At 43.9% G+C, this 21257-nt stretch overlaps 1 protein-coding gene across 2 annotated transcripts in view; it reads right to left on the bottom strand.

Moving 5' to 3' along the window:
- Window positions 1-19946, bottom strand: part of Pik3r4 (phosphoinositide-3-kinase regulatory subunit 4) — a 55276-nt gene extending 35330 nt beyond the window's left edge. Inside the window, exons 1-7 of one of the 2 annotated variants that reach the window (XM_028869884.1) lie at window positions 19891-19946; window positions 17750-18523; window positions 12769-12902; window positions 9797-10379; window positions 5447-5581; window positions 3803-4024; window positions 622-795 (exon numbers count right to left, since the gene is read on the bottom strand). In XM_028869884.1, the coding sequence (XP_028725717.1) occupies window positions 622-795; window positions 3803-4024; window positions 5447-5581; window positions 9797-10379; window positions 12769-12902; window positions 17750-18482 (1981 nt within the window). In that variant the 5' untranslated portion in view covers window positions 18483-18523; window positions 19891-19946. Of the gene's footprint in view, window positions 1-621; window positions 796-3802; window positions 4025-5446; window positions 5582-9796; window positions 10380-12768; window positions 12903-17749; window positions 18524-19536 lie in introns of both variants that reach the window. The other variant, XM_028869883.2, reaches the window with a different exon arrangement.
- Window positions 19947-21257: the final 1311 nt, after the last annotated feature.

The following is a 21257-nucleotide window of genomic DNA, read 5'->3' as shown; positions in this document are numbered from 1 at the left end:
CAAAGAGATGAAACAAGAGAAATGGCTGAGAAACACTAAAGAAATGTTCAGCATCTTTAGCCATGAGGGAAAAGGAAATCAAAACTACTGAGATTTCATCTTACCTCAGTCAAAATGGCCAAGATCAGCAAAACAAATGATGGCATATGCTGGCGGGATGTGGGCAAAGAGGAGCATCCCTCACTGCTGTAGGGTGCAAACTGGTACAGCCGCTATGGGCATCAGTTCAGCAGTTCCTCGGGAGGTAAGGGGTCAATCTACCTCAAGATCCAGCCATCCTGCTCTTGGACATCTAACAAAGGACTCTACATCCTACCAGAGACACCTGTGCATCCATAGTCACTGCTGTTCTAGTTGTAACAACAGCCCAGTCTGTCAGCTGAAGTACGGAAAATGAACATGGACATGTACACAGTGGAATATCAGTCAGCTGTTAAGAAAGGAAATGTGAGTTTTCAGGTAAACGGATGGAGGCAGAAAAAAAAAAATAATCATGAGTGAGGTAATACAGACCCCAAAAGGCAAATATTGTGTTTTCTTTTGTATGTATTCTTACTCTATCAGAATGAAATTATATGAAGTTATTCCCACACCCAAATTTCCCATTCAAAAACAGCTTACCAATATCACTGGCGAATTCATAGACGTGGGGTTTCTGCAGCAGCCCTAACTGGCACATGCAGGTCAGGGCATTGAGAGCTTTCACAATGACAAACTCCTCAGCATCACTGAGGCCTTGCTGCAGCAGGGGTTTGAGGATGGAGGAGCTCTGCCAGCCAACGTAGGCGGCAACACCTGAAAGAGAAGGCAGTGTTACTGCAGCTCCACACCTGAAAATGTGCGTCACCACTAAGTCACATGTGACAAAGGACACAGCGAGCCACTCATCTGAACCGCACTTCCTTAATAAGAAAGCAAAAATTGGTCAGTTGAAGACATGCAAGGACTATAGAGGTTTACCTCCTAGACAGCCCTGCCTCAGAAGTTTCCTGAAAACAAAACTCTAGTAAAATAAACAGGAGGTGGAGAATCCACAAAACCACAGAGGTAGCCCCAGGGATTCAAGGAGGAAAGCCAGGGACAAAATCCTCCGGCCTAGTTAGACATAAATTATTTCAGGGACATCTGGGGCTAGAGAGGTGGCTCAGTTGGTCAAGTGCCTGTTGCGCAAGCATGGGGACCCAGGTTTGAATCTCCAGGCTATCACCCTGGCACTGGAAGGGGAGGCAGGGGAATGCATAGAGCTCACTGACTGGACGCCTAGAGGGCTGGACGGGCCCCAGCTTCAGAGAGACCTCGTCTCAAAGCAGTGAGGTGGAAAGCAACCACAGGAAACACCAGACACCGATCTGTAGCCTCCACGAACACACGCGCATGCTAAGGAGACGTGTGTGGTGACACACATGATCATCATCATCATCCTGAGCCATGTGTGGTGGGTGACACACACATGATCATCACCCCAGATTCTGTGTTGGGCTGCAGAATAGTGCATTGAGGCCAATCTGAACTACACAGTGAGACCTTGCTTTAAAATACACTTAAAAAATTAAACTAAAACAGAGAAAAGGACTTGCATTAAAAATGAGTTAATACTCTATAAGCTCCAAAAACCCACAAGCATAAATTTAACTTCCTGCAAGAAAAAGAACCAAAATAATAAAAGATAATGTAAAGTACAAACACAGAAACATCAGAAAAAAGTTTTGCAGTTTGACTAGTAAACAAAAAACACACATGAAAATCTGTTACTTTACCCTTTTAATAAGCAAAAAGTAAAGGCCACTCTTGGCCAGGAGTATGTTGGGTGTGTAGCACCTAAAGTTGATGGAGTAAAATTAACATAAAATATGTCAATAAACTAGAAATATGTTCATATTCTTTGTTTATAGAAAGAATATTCTATTGACTGGGTGGCAACTAGAGTGTTTCCTATGAAAGCTATGTTCATATTCTTTAACTCAGTCATTGAAATAAGCTGAAATATATGTATGCATGCATGTATGTATGTATGTATGTATGCATGCATGCGTATGTGCAGCAGGACCATACCCTTAGTTCTTTTTCAACTTGACAAAGGGTAGGATCATCTGGGAACTAGGACCTCAGTGATGAAATGCCTGCCTCCTTCAGCTTAGCCTATACAATGTGTGGGTCACTCTCTGGATTAATGATTGCCGTGGGGATGCCTGGCCCACTGTGGGCAGTGCCAGCCCTGGGCAGGAGGTTCAGTAAGCGGCATTCCTCCCTGGCCTCTGCTTCAGTTCCCACCTCGAGTTTCCTGCCTTGAGTTCCCACCCTGACTCCCTCAGTGATGGACTGTCGGCTGTAAGATGAAATAAACCCTCTCCTCAAGTTGCTTTTGGTCATGGTCTCCATCACGGCAATAGCAAGCTCTCTGTGTAAAAGTCTCTCTGTGTACCCAAGTGGAACTCAAACTTTCTATGAAAATTTTATACTTCTGTGACTGGAGAGATGGCTCAGTGGTTAAGAGCACTGACTGCTCTTCCAGAGGACCCGGGTTCAATTCCCAGCACCCACATGGTAACTCAACTGTCTGTGGCTCCAGTTCCAGGGGATCTGATACCCTCATACAAACATTCATTCATGCAGGCAAAACAGCAATGCACATAAAATAAAAATATTTTTAAAAAAATGTATATTTCTAGTTACAGAGACTAATAAGAAATAAGTCATGTACTAGCAATGTAGTAGACAATAAGCTACATTATATGACAGGTATAAAGCTCACTCACCTGAGTAACAGTGACAATGGCTAGCATCCTGTCTCAGAACAAAGCCCATAAGGCAGCACATGATCATACTCAAATATCTAACCATGCTAATTCCTCACATAAATATGTAAGATTCCCTGCATAATATGACTCAAAATTAAAACTAATGGGTAATCTCAGCACTTGGGAGGCTGAATCAAAATGCTTAGAATTCCAGGCCAGCCTGGGCTACATAGTAAGACCTTCTCAAAATACAAAAAAGAACAAAAACAAATAAAACAACTAAATATTCAAAATACTTCATTAAAAGTTCAAATGAATTTTGATAAAATTATCTAATGGAATAAAAATAATAGGAATCTATTAGAGTATAGTTTCAAAGATGAATTAGAAATGTTAGGAAATACTTAGATTTTTAAAATGCAAAACAAATTAGAAAGTACTATTATCTATAGTACCTAATATCAGTCCTAAAGACCTGAGTTCAATGCCCAAGTCCCACCGAGTGGAAAGAGAAGACCAACTCCCAAGTTACCCCTTGATCTCCACATGCACACCATGGTACATGCACCCCACCCCCAGCAAAATACATTTAACTAAAAAAAACTTCTAAAAAGAAAATTAATGTCTGCTGTAGAAAATTTGACAAATATGGAAACTGTAAACCAAACAATCAGTTGCTATTGTAGCCCAGCAGATGACAGGCATCATGTAACTGTAGCCTCTACCTTAAACAGACTGGTCTCAGTTTCTGCCCTATGCACCAACCGGGTCATACTTCAGGCAGACCTGAACTCCCTCAGTCACTTCCACAATACTTCATGCCCTTTCTCAGGTCATTGTTCTTAACGATCACATGCTATTTCTTCACATCACTATAATGCAGATTAATTAAACTGCTCCTTGATCAGTTATATTGCAAAGGAACATGAAGATGGACAGAAGTACTCAGAACTCTTCACTAAACAAAACTTAATAATATCATTACCTATCTTTCAAACCAATGAAAGGATCTGAGAGGGAATTTATAATTTTAAAGATGAATTTAAAAACAAACACAAACATACCAACAATACTGTCAAAGAAAGCTCCACGCAGGTGCCAATCATTCTTATCATTTAGGAAGGTGATCATGTGGGACAACAAAACATCATTGGCTTTCTGACGTCCGAAGAAGACACACAAACGTGTGATTCCATTCTCCATTAAAGTTTGTTTCACAATGTTTTCAGGGTCGCTTAACAAAGTGACAACTTTCTGCTGAACCATTTCATGTAAGGCTTGGAGCTCTAAAAAACAGAAACAAGGATCAATTTTCTCCCACACATGTTGACCAAACATTTTGAATTTTGTCATTTTGGTTAAGACAGGGTTTCAATTCTCCAATGTGGCCTCCAGAGTGATGAAATTACAGGTAGGGTCCACCCACACCCAGACCTGTCTTCTTTCTTTCTTAGTGGAGTAATGGAACGATGGCATAAGCTTCCACACAAATCCTGTATTTGCTAAGCTTTCCCACTGTTCAAAGGTCAGCAGGTGGGATGCTGTGAGAACAGTTACGACCACACAAAACGTCTCTTGGTTTATGAGCTCAAGAAGAAATGGAGGAGGAAGCACCAGGTAGGAGAGCTCATTACCTCCCCCAAAGATTACCTCATGCAAGGTCATCAAAGTACCAGACTGGTCCAGCATGTAACTTTCAGAAAACATTTTAAAGTAAGTTGATTTCATATATGATTTTTTGTATCTATGTATTTTGTATATATGCATATACATATGTACATATGTATTTTATGTCTATCATAAGTCCTTTATATGATCTGAGCAGCCTTCCTCTCTGACCATACCTCCTACTCATCCTCATCTGGCCACCTAGGTGTCTGCCTGTCCCTTGCTAAAGTCCCCATCTGAGAGCACTGGTCACAGTCCTTGCCATTTCCTACTGTTCCCTAGCTGCAGAGCACATGCTTAGCCACCTCAGCCGATCGGAAGGGAGAAAAGCAGTGCGACCCTGCCCAGTGCTGCCCAGGAAAAACTGATGTCTGATGGGGAAAACTACATGCTCACAGCAAAGGAAACGTCAGCTTCTCCAAAGCTGTGATACCTAAATTCATTGTCTGAAAATGCTCCATATGACACACCACAGCATACGAATGTATAAACTAGATTTCTCTAATCATTCTCAACTTAAACCAGCACAAAGCAGATTTAATTCTACTTCTGAGTCTTTGGCTAAAAACCAAAACCTGTTAAAAGTTTTTTTAGATACAAAGAAACCTAAACCACTGGACTCAGTGAGTTTATCATCATGTGTTTCTTTATAGTAAAGAGGGAACTTTGATATATAAACCAGAGATATCAATTACTAAATGAAAACAGCTCATAACTAAGGATACTCAACACTATTCATGCAAGAAAAAAGGGTCTAGGTTCTTTAGTGATGATGCTTCCATTTTTTAATGAGAATCACACAATTCGGCTGGCTTTATTGCTCACACGACTCTGGCTGAAGCAAGTGTGGCATCTCCAAGCACAAGTGGATTGTGTCCAGTTGACAGTGTGTGAGGACAGAAAGGACAGCGTGCCGGGGCCATCCTCCTATACTCGCTGCTCCTCCACGTCACAAGAGACGAACGAGCACCAGCTTTTACATGTTACCATTAGCGACCTGGTGTAAATGATGGGAATTCTAAGAGGAGAAATAACACGACCTGTGTCGTAGTCTCCGTTTGGATGCGTGGCTTCGTCTACCTCTTCACTATCTGGGTCGTTCTCCATGTTGAGAGTTTTTAGCTGCACTAGCTCCAGGAAGCGCAGAGCTGTTTCAGCCAATAGGGCGATGTTTTCTGTAAAATACCAGCAGAACAATTACAGTCACGATCTCCATCTTCAAGCTGCTCACAACTTTTCCTCCCAAGTCCTTTAACTTTTTTGACACAGGGTCCTATGCACCCCAGATGGCCTTAAACTGGAGCTCCTCCTGCTTCTGCCTCTGGAGAGTTGATGACTACAGGTCACGTTAGGCCCAGAATCCCCAAGTCCTTATACAGCTAAATATTACTCAAAAAATCTGGAGGAAAAGCAGGATTTTGCAAGTTAGCCCTTAATCAGTCTCTGTAATTGATCTCATAATCTATGATAATCTCTAAACAAAAAACAAAAAATTCTGTATTTGCAGAAACTGTCTAAAATAGAGTATTCAGTTCTAATGAAAGATAAGGAGAAAAAGCTCAATCCTACCACAGAGGTAGCCTTTCAAGGTGTCCTGACAAGTTAGTTATTAGAGTAAAACAGAAACATCAGCACCAAAGGAACATCATATGGGGCCTTGGGATCAGACAGACCAGGACTCATCCCTCAAGCCTGCCACTTACCAGCTTATTGTTTCAACAGCCTGAGTCTCGGTTTGTTCAGGTGAGGAGTCACGACTACCTTAAAAAGTCATCACTAAACTTAATCAGCCATCATCAGACAGCTGTCCAAGTGATATTCTCAAGGGACAAGGGTGAGCCTGCTGGCCACACTTCTGTCCTGACCGTCTTTACTCTGACGATCTGAGACTGATACTCTTCACCACTCAGTGTACCCCGTCCTCATGTCTACTATCACACCTACTGCCACTTACATCTGTTCCTCACTATTCTCCTGTTTCTAGTTATCCCTAGTCTGCATCCTCCCTCACCCTCTGCTCTGTGCTCACCTATGACTCTAAGTAGGAAAGACTAAACTCTGTGGTGGTATTGTGTTCCCCAAAATATTGTGCACCCTAATAAACTTACCTGGGGTCAGAGACAGAACAGCCACAATATTAAACATAGAGAATAGGCAGTGGTAGCACACACCTTTAATCCTAGCATTCCAGAGACAGAAATCCATGAGTTCAAGGATACAGCCAAGCATGGTGACTCACGCCTTTAATCCCAGGAGTGTGGTAGAAAGCAGAAAGGTATATAAGACGTGAGGACCAGAAACTAGAGGCATTTGGCTGGTTAAGCTTTCAGGCTTCTAGCAGCACAGTTCAGCTGAGAGCCATTGGGATGAGGACACAGAAGCCTCCAGTCTGAGGAAACAAGACCAGCTGAGGATCCGGCGAGGTGAGGTAGCTGTGGCTTGTTCTGTATCTCTGATCTACCACCATTGACCCCAATAACTAGCCTTGAGTTTGATTTTATTAATAAGAACTTTTAAGATTCATGCTACAAAACTCTCCTTTCTTAGCAATGAATAACACTCACCATACAATGACCACCTGAAACTGAAAGTAAGTGCTGGACATCAAATCCGCAGCCTTACACATGTCCTTACTTTGTAATGTCTACAAAGTCAAAGCCACCCTACTATAGTCTATTCAGTACAGCACTTCTCTCCATCTTAGATCCCCACCATGGCCAGGTTCAACATTGCTCAAAATAAAACAAAAACTTGGGCTTGGAATATGGCTCAGTCCATGGTGCTTACCATGTAAGCATGATGACCTGTGCTCAGATCCCATCATCCATGTGAAAAGGTGGATGTGGCAGCACAGGCCTCTAATCCCAGTGCTGGGCAGACGAGAGACAGGAGGATCTAGGGCTTGCTGGCCAGCTAGCTGAGCCAAACTGGTAAGTTCCAGGTTAACTGTGAGACACTGTCTCAAAAATTAAGGTAGAGAGATAAAAAGATATCCAACATCCACGCCTACCCTTATATGTACATAGATGCATACCCCCAAACAGAGAGAGAGAGAGAGAGAGAGAGAGAGAGAGAGAGAGAGAGAGAGAGAGAGAAACACTATGTAAGCATGATGCTATCCCACAATACCCTAAAAGGAAAAACTAAGGCTAAGGTGTAGCTCAGCAGAATACTTGTGTACCAGGTAGCACAAAGGCCTTGGGTTTGATCCCCAACACCAAACAAACAAGAGATGGGAGATTTCTAGGGCAAATCTGACAATAAGCCAAACTCTAAATAAACATATTCACTTCCTGAGTACCTACCTGTGCACTGTCCTCAGTATCCACGGCCAGAGGAAGCTCTAGGCCTCTTCTGCAGAAACTCATGTCCCTTGCAGAAAGTGCCATCACACTTACATACTTTAAACACATCTTCCCACTTACTTCAAATCATCTCTAGACTCCGTTTCCAACTCCTTACAGCACCTAATGCAATGCTATGTAAATAGTCGCTGTACTGTATTGTTTAGGGAATAACCAAAAGAGCCCATACATTTTTAATAAAGACTTCTTAAATACTTTCAATCTTCAGGTGCTGAGTCCATAGATACATAACTCACAAACATGGGAGGCTGGCCATGCACCTTTATTAGGAAAGACTCTTTCCTGGGCTTTTTCAAGTCTGAGTAGTTTAATTCTCCATGTAAATCACACTTTTAAGTTCACTTTATATAAAATACAAGTCTATGCCAGCATCTTTTGAGATGAAAAAGAATACTGCAAAGAAAAACAAGGTGGAGTTTAAACTTCTATACTTACTGCTGTGTATAATTTAACTATATTTAACCACCAAGTTCAAAAAAACGTTCCTGCTTCTACTCAGGCGGATTTCTTTCTCACTGAAAGGTGCTGTCTCTGACTCTGAGTTATGACGGACTCTCAGAGAAACCAAAGAAAAGCACGACTGTCTGAAGGCCAAGTTCTAGTCCTGCAGCTCCAGGAACTAGACATTAGACCAGAAACAGGTAGATCACAGCCCTGTCACTCAGTCTTCTTAACCTTTAAACGGAGGTAATACACCTTACATAAAGCTGCTGCAAGAGCTACCGCAAAATCTCATAAGCAACTCCTGCAGCAACCTTGAGCAATCAATATCCTGACATCAAGCAGGGTTTTGAATACACAGCACCTATTGCTTTCATGCTAGGCCTATGAGAAACTGGAGGTTAATGTTAACATGGTTCCTACACATCAGAACTTTACCTATATGACAACTGAGAACAGGTAAGACACACTAAGCCAAAAACAGGGTCATAAAATTGAGATAAGAATAAATACATTGTTTTTTTATAAAAAAAACAAAAAACAAAAAACAAAAAACCTTTGTTTCTTGTATGTTAGTTGATTTACCTGATTCCCAAATGAATTACAAACAGGCTGTCACAAAATAATAAAATCAGATGTTCAGATGTGTCTTAAGAGCCCCTGAATTTTTAGGCCTCACATTATGCCTCCACAATACACAAACAAGAACACAAACGGGAAAGATCAGGAACAATGCATGCATTGAAACCACCCAACAACCGCCAATCCTCTGGGGTTGGGCCTAGATATAAAATGAGTGCCCAAAGACCAGTTTTCACGTATTCTATTAACAATGACAGGCAAAAAATAAACAAACTAATAAGCACACAGCTTTCAAAAACATGGCAATATCATCGCCACATGTGCGTTATACATTATGCACCAAGATTTCAAAACAGAAGGTCCATTTTCCATTAGATCATAGATATAAATTATGGATTATGTAAATGTCTCAGTGATATTCCCCATGGTGAAGTAAGCATTCAGAATTAGTCCGAAGAGCTAAAAAACGTGAATCTCTACTGTTAGGCTTTGTTCGGGAGCATTCTAAGCAGAGCAAGTAGGTGTGCATGACATACCCATCTCATCAAGATGTCACACATTCTGAGCGCTAAAGGAAGGGGAATGGGGACTTAACTCAGAACCTTCCTTCAACATCACGGTCTTTCTCAACAGCCACAGAATGTTCTGCCCTGAAATAAGAGTGTGTGATCAGGGAAACCTTGAAAAGGCTGCAACTCTAAATCAGAAGCAGGCACTTGTAAACATGAGCCTTCCTCCAGCTAAATGTACTATTCCAGGTCAAACTGTGAGAGTCCACACAGTACACTTCTTCATTTGATAATTCTAATCATTTTAAATGCAAAAAATATACCCAAGGAACAGATCAGCTATAAATATTAATATGTACATGGATATACATATTCATAATTTAAGAGCAAAATTCACACAAGGAACTCCCAAAGAGATCAAAAAATCAAGAGTTATGACAGTCAGTACTTGAAAAACATGTGCAAGGCTGTAATTAGGACAATGAACTCTTACCAGCATAGGCCAGTCTGACGATAGTGGCATCATCTTGGGCCAGGTGAGCTATGCCTGGGAGAATGTACTCTGGATAGATATTGACATCATTACGAGGAACCTCTTTGACAAGGGCGAGAACTTTGGTGAGCGTCCTCAGGGCCTCTGCCCTCACTCTGGGAACAGAGTCATTGCTGAAATGCAACAAGTACGGAGTAATGCGGTCCAGAAGGATCTCTACGCTCAGCTTCGGGGCCAAATGGAGAATGAGCTCCAAGGCAGCCAGTTTGGAGTCACAGGACTTCAGCGTCTGCAGGCAGGATGTGATGACAGACACCAGGACAACCAGGCCACTTTCCTTGGGTTCCCCTTCTGCTTTTTCTGGCAAATCGTGTCCACAAAGATTGTGAATAATGTTGCCCAAATCCTTCCGTATAACCAAAATCCGCTCATCTGCAGAGAGGAAAGTTTCCTTGGCAAACTGAGCCATGTAAGGCTGAAGGAAAGTGTAAAATATCTCAGGGAAAGCATTGCCACGCTGCTGCTTCAAGTAATCCTCAGCCTCCAAACGCTTTTCTGGTTCACGATGGATCATCTGAGTTACCTGTGTGAAAGAGAAAGAGAAAAGGGTGCATTTTAGAGCACGAAACGAAAGCGAGATGGGGTGGCTCACCCCTGTAACACCAGCACTCCCGAGGCTTGGGCAAAGCCACCATCCTGGGATATATGATGAGTGCAAGACCAGCCTCCTGAACTATGGTAACAAGTTCAAGGCCAGCTTGGACTACAGCAGATCCTATACATATACATACACACACACACACACACACACACACACACACACACACACACACACACACATTAGAAGAGCAATTAAATGTGATTTAAAGGATTCCTAAGGTAATTCTAATTATTCTCTTTGTTCAACCATTCTTTTTTTTTTTTTTCTAAACAGTATATGAACATGTAGCTCTGGCTGGCCTGGAACTCACTATGGAGACCAGGTTGGTCAGGACCACACAGAGATCCACTACCTCTGCCTCTCCTGAGTCCTGGGATCAAAGGCATGTACCACCATTTCCAGCTATCCTTTCTCTTTAGAACCACAAACTAATTGTGTCTCTCATCATCCCAGAAGGCAACATACTAATGTGCACAGACAGTCTGGTATATAAGAGGTCACACCCTATTTGATATTTGTGATTAAAAAAGCAACAAACCTTCAGAGAAAAACAAACAGGCACAGTTGCACACACAAAACAACATGAATCTGCAAGAAATTATAGGACATCTGAGATCATTTCAGAGCCGAAATGTTCTGCTTTAAACTATACTACCACAAATCCAAAAGATTAGCACGTGGTTTAAGTGTAGTTTGGTCCAGAGGAGAATCAAAGGGCTGGTAATGTAGCTCAAGGAGAGAGCACCGGCGTCGCTGTGTGAGGTCCTGGGTTAGTCCCAGCACTTCAAAGATATAAAACACTAGGGTGGGAGATGGCTCAGCACCTAAGAGCACTTGCTCAACTCCCAGCACCCACATCAAGCGGCTCACAACCATTCATAACTCCAGATCCAGGGGATTTAACATCTCTGAACTCTGCACTCATATGCACAAGCATGCACACACACTCTGAAAAAAAGAATACTTAAAAATGTGAGAAAATGTGAACACTAGAAATAATAATATACCTGATATAAGAACATAGATTAATTAAATATATAAAAAAAAAAACGGTTCAATGTTTCTACTAGTCAAATACATAAAATAACATAAAAATGTTATCTGCAATTTTGGCTTTCTTTTTGGATTCTAACCTAGAAACCAGTACTGAACTTAGGGGGATCAAGTGTACCATGTGGGAAATGATCTAAGAATTACTTTTACATTTGCATTAATGCCTTGAAGATTAATAAACAAACTGATTTTCCAAAGACATGAAGCTTCTCAGTTAAATGACCTGGCAAGTGGCAGCTACAAGGGGGAGCAGGAGGTGTGCTTCTTATCACAAGCTACACTGGCATCCTCTCGAGCATCTTGTTTCCAGTATTTCCCTTTTTACTTTGCTCTTGAGACAGTTTTCCTGAAGTCCAGGCTGCCTTACCACCACCACCCCCTCTTCAGCCTCCTCCAGCAAACACATTCCAGGCCAGTGCTGACCCCTGAGCTAGAGCCCAGCACCTCCTGAGCTTAATATTGACTTTCAGGTAGGGATCTGCTGAATTCACTAAACTGGCCTTAAACACAGTCTGTACCCTCAGACAGTTCCCTTTCCACAGCCTCCTAAGTAGCTGGGACTGCAGGCGGGTGCCACCAGACTGCATGTTTCCCCACTTAGAATTCTGCAGGGTATTCTGATGTCACCGTAGCCTTTACATGACCAGACTCACTATCACAGTGTCAGTTACTTTACAAGACGCCTCAAACAGTGATCCAGACATCTGACCAGATGGCCTCGCACACAATTCCTCTGCCTGTGCTACCATAACCAAGTGCCTGTAGCTCCCCTTCCAGGGCGGCCCACATCGGCCTCCACGGGAAGAGGCCCGCTACTGTGCTCTGCCCAGGCGGATGCCCACTCTGCACTGTGGACATTTGTCTTCTTCATTCCTCACCAGCAAGCTCTGTCTCAGAAGGCCCCGCCCACCTCCAAATCTGCCCAAAGCAGGCAAGATTATCATGGAACAACAGATAATGGATTCACATTTCTGTCTTTTTTTTTCCTTTTCTTTTTTGAAATGTCAAATGTGCTTTTAGCCCAAGGGGGAAAAACAGTACATTTCTAATAAGGTATCAAAGGCATGTTTATCAGTACTAGGTTTTGTTCCAAATTTGTTGGGGAGGAGGGACTGGGTGTGTGGCTCATGGCTGTCATCCCAGCACTCTGGAGGCTACGGCAGGAGGCCTGCCCTGAGTGAGCTAACACAGCGAGTTGCAGGCCACCTAGGACATATTCTCATTAAAACTGTATGGCGAATATTTGTAACATAGTTACCAATTCTCTGATACTGCGATCTTCAATTTTATTTAGCACTTGCTCAGGGAAAAAATGTCCATTTCTATATGCCAACAGTTGAGAGAGGTCAAACAATGGTACACCTTCCGTGAAAAGCTCCGCTATCACACAACCTGGAAAATCAGACAGAATTCCATTAGAATGAGATGAAGAGATCATTTAATACAGATCAGAATTCAGAAAAATCAGAACACTCAAAATGCAAAGTCAACTGAATTTAAAAAAGTATAATGCACTATACAGGCCACGTCTAATGGTTTGATCATCAGGGTATAAGCATAATGACAATCGTTCACTTTTTCTCCTTAAAAAAAACATATATGCAAATAGGGAGTTTAAAAGCCACAAGAAACCCTTTAGTACAAGAGTATAGCACTAAGCGCGGAAGAACTGCTAAGCACTATCTAGGGGTCTGTCCATCACTAAACAAGCAGTAGGTGCTGCCTAGAAGAGGCACGGCTAACACAGGGCGGAAAAACCCTGCCTTCACCAAGCTCCCCTCCTAGAAAGGAAGACAGAACAAAACCCCTGAACAAATTTCATCTGTAGTGCTAAATATTACAAACAGATACCAAGTGTTTTAAAATGTAAACTAGAAGAAAGGGAAATAATTCAACCATTTTGCAAAAAAAATTTTAAGTACCTAACATTCTCAAAAGCACAAAGCAATTTTGTTTTTTTGTACACAGCAATTTTATTGAGTCATTCTATGACATGCATTTACCAAGTCTTATAGACCCTTAACAAACTACCTTACAGCCTTGTACCTGCTGGGCCCTGAGTCCTGGTGGATCGCAGACCACCTCCTTCAGATCATTGTCAGCCAGCAGGAAATTCTTTCTTAATTATCGGTTTAAGATGGCATGGGCCACTGGGTGTTGTGGCGCATGCATGCCCTTGGTCCCAGCACTTGGAAGACAGAGGCAGATGGATCTCTATGAGTTCAAGGCCAGCCTGGTCTACAAAGTTGAGTTAGTTCTAAGTCAGTCAGGGCTACACAGAGACCCTGTCTCAGGAAAAAAAAAAAAAAAAAAAAAAAAAACGAAAAGAGATCGTAAGAGCCACCACAGCTCCTCCATATTCCATACTCTTTTTTCTTTCACGAGTATTTTTCTAGTGAAAATACTAGCATTTCTAGTATTTCACTAGTATTTTTTTCCCCATAGTACCCACTGGTAGACCATTTTAAGTTGCCTGTTTATTATCTCTGTGCCCATTAGAATGCAAACTCCATAGGATGTTTTTCCTAATTTTTGTCCACTGAAAAACATGTCAACTAACATAATTCTGATACATAATAAACATTCAGTAAATTTGTTAATTCCTATTTATACAATATCAATTTCAGAATAAAGGATTTCCAGCAACAGCTATTTTTAAGAAAAAAAATATATATATATATATTCATTCAAGTGCCAAGGCCAGTAAGATGGCTCAGTGTATAAAGGCACTTGCCAAGTCCCACATGGTGAAAAGAGGAACCCATTCCCACAAGCTATCTGACCTCCAAACACAAACCAAGGGGTGTGAGTACTTGCACACTACACTCCCTTGCAGGTTCTCTTGCACTGTGTTTCCAGAAAAATAAATAAATGTAATTTAAGAATATTTAATCCATCATATGTAAGCAGGAAATACGAGATCTGAACAACGCTGTAAACCAAGTAGCTCTAACAAACATTAATATGCCATCCTACCCATGACAGCAGAATGCAAATTCTCAGGAGCCTACAGAATGTACACTCTCTAGACCACCTTAGCTAACCCCCAAAATGACCCTCACTGCTATGGTTTAGACAAAGTGCCAGTGTACTCCAAGGCTTCCTGTCTTGAAATCAAAGCCCCAGTGTGAGGGATTATGGAGAAACCTTACTCTGGCAATGGTGTCAGAGCTGAGGCCTCTGGGAAGTAATCAGAATTAAATCTCTTTGACTGAATCCAAGAAGCTTCACAAGAAAAGAAACCAACACATGGAGACATGTGTACATACTCTAACCCCATGAAACCGAAAGCCAATTTAACACTGTCTTTTTTAAATTGACTTGAGCGGGGTGTTTTATCTCAGCAATAGAAAAGCAGACAAGACAACTCCTAAATAATTAGTGGATCAAGGGAATTTAGGAGAGGTGAGAGTATTGGTGCATTCCTGTGATCCCAGCTACATGGAAGGCCACACCTGTAACCCAGCTACATGGAGGGCCACACATGTAATCCCAGCTACATGGAGGGCCACACCTGTAATCCCAGCTACATGGAGGACCACACCTGCAATCCACTACATAACCACACTGTAATCCCAGCTACATGGAAGGCCACACTAATCCAGCTACATGAACACCTAACAGCTACATGGAGGCCACACCTGTAATCCCAGCTACATGGAGGGCCACACCTGTAATCCAGCTACATGGAGGCCACACCTGTAATCCCAGCTACATGGAAGGCCACACATGTAATCCAGCTACATGGAGGGCCACACCTGTAATCCAGCTACATGGAGGGCCACACCTGTAATCCCAGCTACATGGAGGGCCACACCTGTAATCCCAGCTACATGGAGGCCACACATGTAATCCCAGCTACATGGAAGGCCACACCTGTAACCCAGCTACATGGAGGGCCACACCTGTAATCCCAGCTACATGGAGGGCCACACCTGTAATCCCAGCTACATGGAGGGCCACACCTGTAATCCCAGCTACATGGAGGGCCACACATGTAACCCAGCTACATGGAGGCCACACCTGTAATCCCAGCTACATGGAGGCCACACCTGTAATCCCAGCTACATGGAGGGCCACACCTGTAATCCAGCTACATGGAGGGCCACACCTGTAATCCCAGCTACATGGAGGCCACACCTGTAATCCCAGCTACATGGAGGGCCACACCTGTAATCCCAGCTACATGGAGGGCCACACTGTAATCCCAGCTACATGGAGGGCCACACCTGTAATCCCAGCTACATGGAGGGCCACACCTGTAATCTTAGCTACATGGAGGGCCACACCTGTAATCCCAGCTACATGGAGGGCCACACCTGTAATCCCAGCTACATGGAGGGCCACACCTGTAATCCAGCTACATGGAGGCCACGACCAGCTACATCAATGTAATCCCAGCTACATGGAGGCCACACCTGTAATCCAGCTACATGGAGGGCCACACCTGTAACCAGCTACATGAAAGGCCACATATGTAACCCAGCTACATGGAAGGCCACACCTGTAATCCCAGCTACATGGAGGGCCGATTGGGGGAAGAAACTTAAAGACCAGCTGGAGAACTTAGCCAGCTCCTGTGTAAAATAAAGTGAAAAGTGCTGCAGATGTAGCTCAGAGATGCTGTGCTTGACTACGTGAAGTGGGAGCCTGTGTCTGTTCCCAGTGTTGGGAGGAAAATCAAAAGGAAATTACAAAGTTCTCTGGGATTACACACAAACAAAACTTTACAGAGACCCTTCCTGACTCAGGCCTGGCAGGATGGCTCCTGCCATCACCCCAGGGTCTACTGTCAACTCCTAAGTGCATATGAGGAGTGAGCTTCGAGAAGTGTCCCCCCGCTCCCCGCCCAGGCACTCGGAGAAACCCAGAGCTATGCCGTGAAGGACCTGGGAACTCCAGATGTGCACACCGACGGCAGCAAAGCTGTCGGGTCCAAGGAATAAATGAGCAATGTTTCCTATCATAGTTACGAACATTAGTCCAGAAAAGACAATGAGGAGTCCCCAAACAAGCTCCACACCATGGTGATCTGTGATCCTGTCACCTGGTTCAAAATCTGCAATTGATTAAGATGTGGTCTGATAAGTGTCAAAGAGTTACAAAACTTCTTTAAAAAAACAAAACTAGCCGGGCAGTGGTGGCCCAGTCTTTAATCCCAGCGCTCGGAAGGCTGAGGCAGGCGGATCTCTGAGTTCCAGGCCAGCCTGGTCTACAGAGCGAGATCCAGGACAGCCAGGGCTACACAGAGAAATTCTGTCTCGAAAAAACAAAAAACAAACAAACAACAACAACAAAAAAAAAAACCACTCATACGGGCCTAGGGAATGGCTGAGTCAGAAAATCACTTGCTTTGCAAGTATCAGGCCTGAATTAAAATCCTAGAACCCACATGAAAAACCTGGGTAGGGTGGTACATGCCTGTAATTCCAGAGCTGAAGACACAGACACAGAAAAGATCTCTGGGGTCCACTGACCAGTGAAGCCTACATGGTAAGTTCCCTGCCCAGAGAGAGATCCTGCCTCAAAAATAATTAAGAGTTGGCAGGGAACTTACCACAGTGTGGAAGCCACAGACAACCCTGGGTGTGCTTCCTCAGGCACTGTCCAGTGTGTGTGTGTGTGTGTGTGTGTGTGTGTGTGTGTGTGTGTTCTCGTACGTACTTACATACATATACACGCACCTGCACACACATGAATATACACAGACAAAAAAACCCAAAAACCTCTGAGGGACTCAAAAAGTCCTTTGAGTAAATGCACATCTATAAACACCAATGTCACACAGATGCCTGGTAGGAGCATCACACACGGCTTGAAACAAACTACCAAAGCTAACTCCCAGTCACTCCGGAGGCCTCAGCTTGAATCCCACCACTCTAACGGAGACCTCTCTGACACTGCCTCCCTCCCTGTCACACCCACTCATTTAACACGAGTTTCTGTAAGAGTATCTTATGCGCATTACCACCATAGCAAACCCAGGGTGAGATGTACTTTCTCTCCATCTTAAAACAGTCATGGAGCATCCTTTCATGTCACCAGCATGGGAAAGTGTGTTTTGAATGTTTACATGAATGAAAAGCACTTTGCATTTTCTGGTCACTTAAGTATGGCCAATGGGGAAATTGTGTATCTATCTCAAAACAGTACATGAAGGCAGACTCAGGAATGTTTGAAAATCTGGCAACTTACAAAAAGCTACGCATCTACATTGGACAGTTAAAATATGCAAATACCTGCTGAAAAGATGTCCATGGCTCTCTTCAACTCTCCCCGAGTTCTCTGATTGCTATTTAGATCTACCAGTGGAGTGGAGGGATCTCTCATATACTCCAGCTCGGTGGCAAACATACCACCATCCACGAAACGTTCAGGAGCAATATAGCAAGTCCTCCTGCGTGACGTGTCAAAGAAATAGTTGAAATCTGCTGGATTGTCCTCCGGAAGATAAGTCGGCTTAAAACTGGCAAAATCAGTTAGAAGCACCCAGTTCCAACTGGTGACCATCACGTTCTCGGTCTTGATGTCCCCATGTCGGACTCCAGATTTGTGCGCTTGGTCCACAGCTGTCAGGATCTGGAAGGCGATCCAGCGCTTCTCGATGTTGTTTAAGAACGGACGGGTACTGATGCGATCATAGAGGTTGTCTCTCACATACTGCCTGAACAGCATGGCTGCTTTCTCAGATGCTTTCTCCGCTGCTTTCTGGAAAGGTAGGCAGTTCTGTGCAGAATGAAGCCTGATTTTCAGTTCCTCCAGCTCTTGTTTATAACTAGTTAAAGGCAACGTGGGGTCTTGAATTGCAAAGACCTTCACAACCACCAGGCCTTCCCGGTGCTTCGCTCGAGCAACTTTAAAAAACCGAGTACTTCCCAGGCTCTTATCATATTCAAAGTCATGGATATCTGAGAAATAACTCTCTACAGAGAGAATCTGGGAAGGAGCAATGCCAGCGAGTTGATTTCCCATAATGACCAGCACCTCTGGGTCAGCAAGTTAAGATGCAATACCTATTTAAAAGGGTGGGAAAAATGAATATTAAAAAGGGAAAAAACAAAGAGGCAATGGACTTGCCATTATTTGGCCTTTTCCTAAAAGACAGGTGCACTGTTTTCTCCTGAGGGTATGAAAGAGCATCCCAGAGCAGTCTCAAATTCAGTAAACTATATAAATAGAATTTACTATTTTTATCTAAAAAGGTGGTGCTATTTCGTGCCATCTTTTCCAGAAGCTGAACTATGTTTTGTTCTGGGTTTTTGTTTGGTTGGTTTGGTTTTTTTGAGCCAGGGTTTCACTGTGTAGCCCTGGCAGACCAAGTTGGTCTCAAACTCACGAGGTCCTGGCGGCCTCTGCCTCCCAAGTGCTGGGTGGGATTAAAGGCGTGTGCCAACCACCGCCCGCCTTGAACTATGTTTAAACAGATGCCTTCAAAGTTTTTATCTTTTTGTTCTGTGATAAGGTCTTGCAAAGCTGGGGCTAGGTATGAAACCCCCTACAGAGCCGAGAGTGACTTCCTGCCTCCACCTCCCCAGTGCTGGTATCCAACCATGCCCAGTGTGACCCCTTCAACATCAAGCTAACGATGTGAAAACGGATTCACTGATACTCAGGTTTTAAAGTATGACTGCACCTTTACTGTGTTCAGTACGGTGTCTGGTGCGATGAAAGTCCCAAAAGTACTGTATGACTCAGTCCTCGTCTAAGAAAACTACAGCTTACTTGTGGAGAAGAAATACATTAAACGCCTAAAAGTAAGAATCACCTGATACAAACGGGCCATTTAATCCCTGAGCGGGCCAGACCAAAACCTACAAAATTAGCATCACCTGGGCCCCTCCAGCCTCATCGCAGTGTGACCTCCCACCACCTACACCACTGCAAACTCCTCTGATCTGAAGAAGAACCCCCGCCAGAGACATTCAAGAAAAGTAAGCCAAAATGCAAACCTCCCCAAGTTACCTAATCCCGTATTTTGCAGGAACTGTCTCCCTACCCCAGACTTAGCACTCAGGGAAACATTTACCCCAGGCCTCTGGCAACTCAAAAGTCGCTGACAGATCCCAGGGAGGTCTTGGTAGAGCTCTGAGGGGCTTGGGCGTGAGGTAGTCGGCGAGGAGAATGTTTTCTGTGAGGGGCCGTCCTTCAAACGCAGGACCTAGGTAGCTGGGGGAGGAGCGCGGAAATGTCCAAGATCTAGAGCTGGGGGTGAGCAACTGGGACAGCGAACACACTCGGGACTCCGGACACCCAGCAGCCTCGCCGCCGGCTCCTCCCCTGCCGCCCTGGGCCCGCGGTGTGCGAGTCCCCGGATCCCCGGGCCTTTGCACCAGCCCTTGACGGGAACGGTGCCAGTACAAGTCCAGGAAGACTACTTCACCTGAGGCGAACGCTGAACTCCCGGGAAAGCCGCCGGGTTGACCTCACTTCCTGTTGAGAACGGAAGTGACGGAGGGAGGCTTGCTGGAGCGTACAGTAGGAAACTGGTTGCTAGGAAACGAGGGAAGGGGCGTGGCCTCGCTGCCCCAGGCAGAAGGTGTTTTTCTCTATGAAACTCCAGGGCCGCTGGCTCTAAGTAAACTTACCCGCGTACTTAGGAAAACTAATACCCCAACCAAGTTGGATTTCAACTCTATTGAGATGAAAGTTATGTGTCATAAAGTTCATCGGTTTAAAAAGTGTACAATTGGTGACGCGCACCTTTAACTCAGGAGACAGAGGCAGGTAGATCTCTGCTGGAGGCCAGCCAGGGCTACAAAGAGAGATCCCTTCTCGTGTGTGTGTGTGTGTGTGTGTGTGTGTGTGTGTGTGTGTGTGTGTGTGTGTGTGTGTGTGTGTGTGTGAGATCCCTTCTCGTGTGTGTGTGTGTGTGTGTGTTCTCGTGTGTGTGTGTGTGTGTGTGTGTGTGTGTGTGTGTGAGATCCCTTCTCGTGTGTGTGTGTGTGTGTGTGTGTGTGTGTGTGTGTGTGTGTGTGGTGTGTATCTCTGCTGGAGGCCAGCCAGGGCTACAAAGAGAGATCCCTTCTCCTGTGTGTGTGTGTGTGTGTGTATGTGTATGTGTGTGTAGTGTGTAGAGATCCCTTCTCCTGTGTGTGTGTGTGTGTGTATGTGTATGTGTGTGTAGTGTGTAGAGATCCCTTCTCCTGTGTGTGTGTGTGTGTGTAGTGTGTAGAGAGATCCCTTCTCCTGTGTGCGTGTGTGTGTGTGTGTGTGTGTGTGTGTGTAGAGAGAGATCCCTTCTCGTGTGTGTGTGTGTGTGTGTGTGTGTGTGTGTGTGTGTGTGTACACATTTTCTTGGTATGGCCCAGCCAATGCAGTTTGGACCCCAGAGCAGTAGTAACCGCTTGCAACGAACCTACACAATACTGGGCATTTTGATTGGGATTGGGAAGAAATCTGTGCTCTACCTCTGCATGCTGAAGCATTGGCTTCTAAGGTATTCTACGAGAGAAATACTCATTTCTTCAATTGAGTACCCACTGAATACCCACCAGGCTCCATGGGAAGTTGGAAACTCATTGCCACATAGATGATCCTGCCTAAACTCAGTGGGTCTTGAGAAAAGAAAAGGAAAAAAAAGTTTGAAAGTGCATAAGGAGGTTGGTTAATAGGAGTGAGGGATTACATTAATCAGAATGCACTTTATACATGTGTGAGATTGTCAAAGAAAAAAATTCAAGTTAAAAACATTTTTTCAAAGAGTCAAGATTCACTGTTTTAATTTTTTAGTCATTTTTAAAAGCAAAG

The sequence above is a fragment of the Peromyscus leucopus genome, chromosome 7 (genome assembly GCF_004664715.2).
Source record: "Peromyscus leucopus breed LL Stock chromosome 7, UCI_PerLeu_2.1, whole genome shotgun sequence".
NCBI classification, from domain to species: domain Eukaryota; kingdom Metazoa; phylum Chordata; class Mammalia; order Rodentia; family Cricetidae; genus Peromyscus; species Peromyscus leucopus.
Note: the sequence above shows the minus strand (reverse complement) of the source record. Positions and strands in the feature narration are given on the sequence as shown.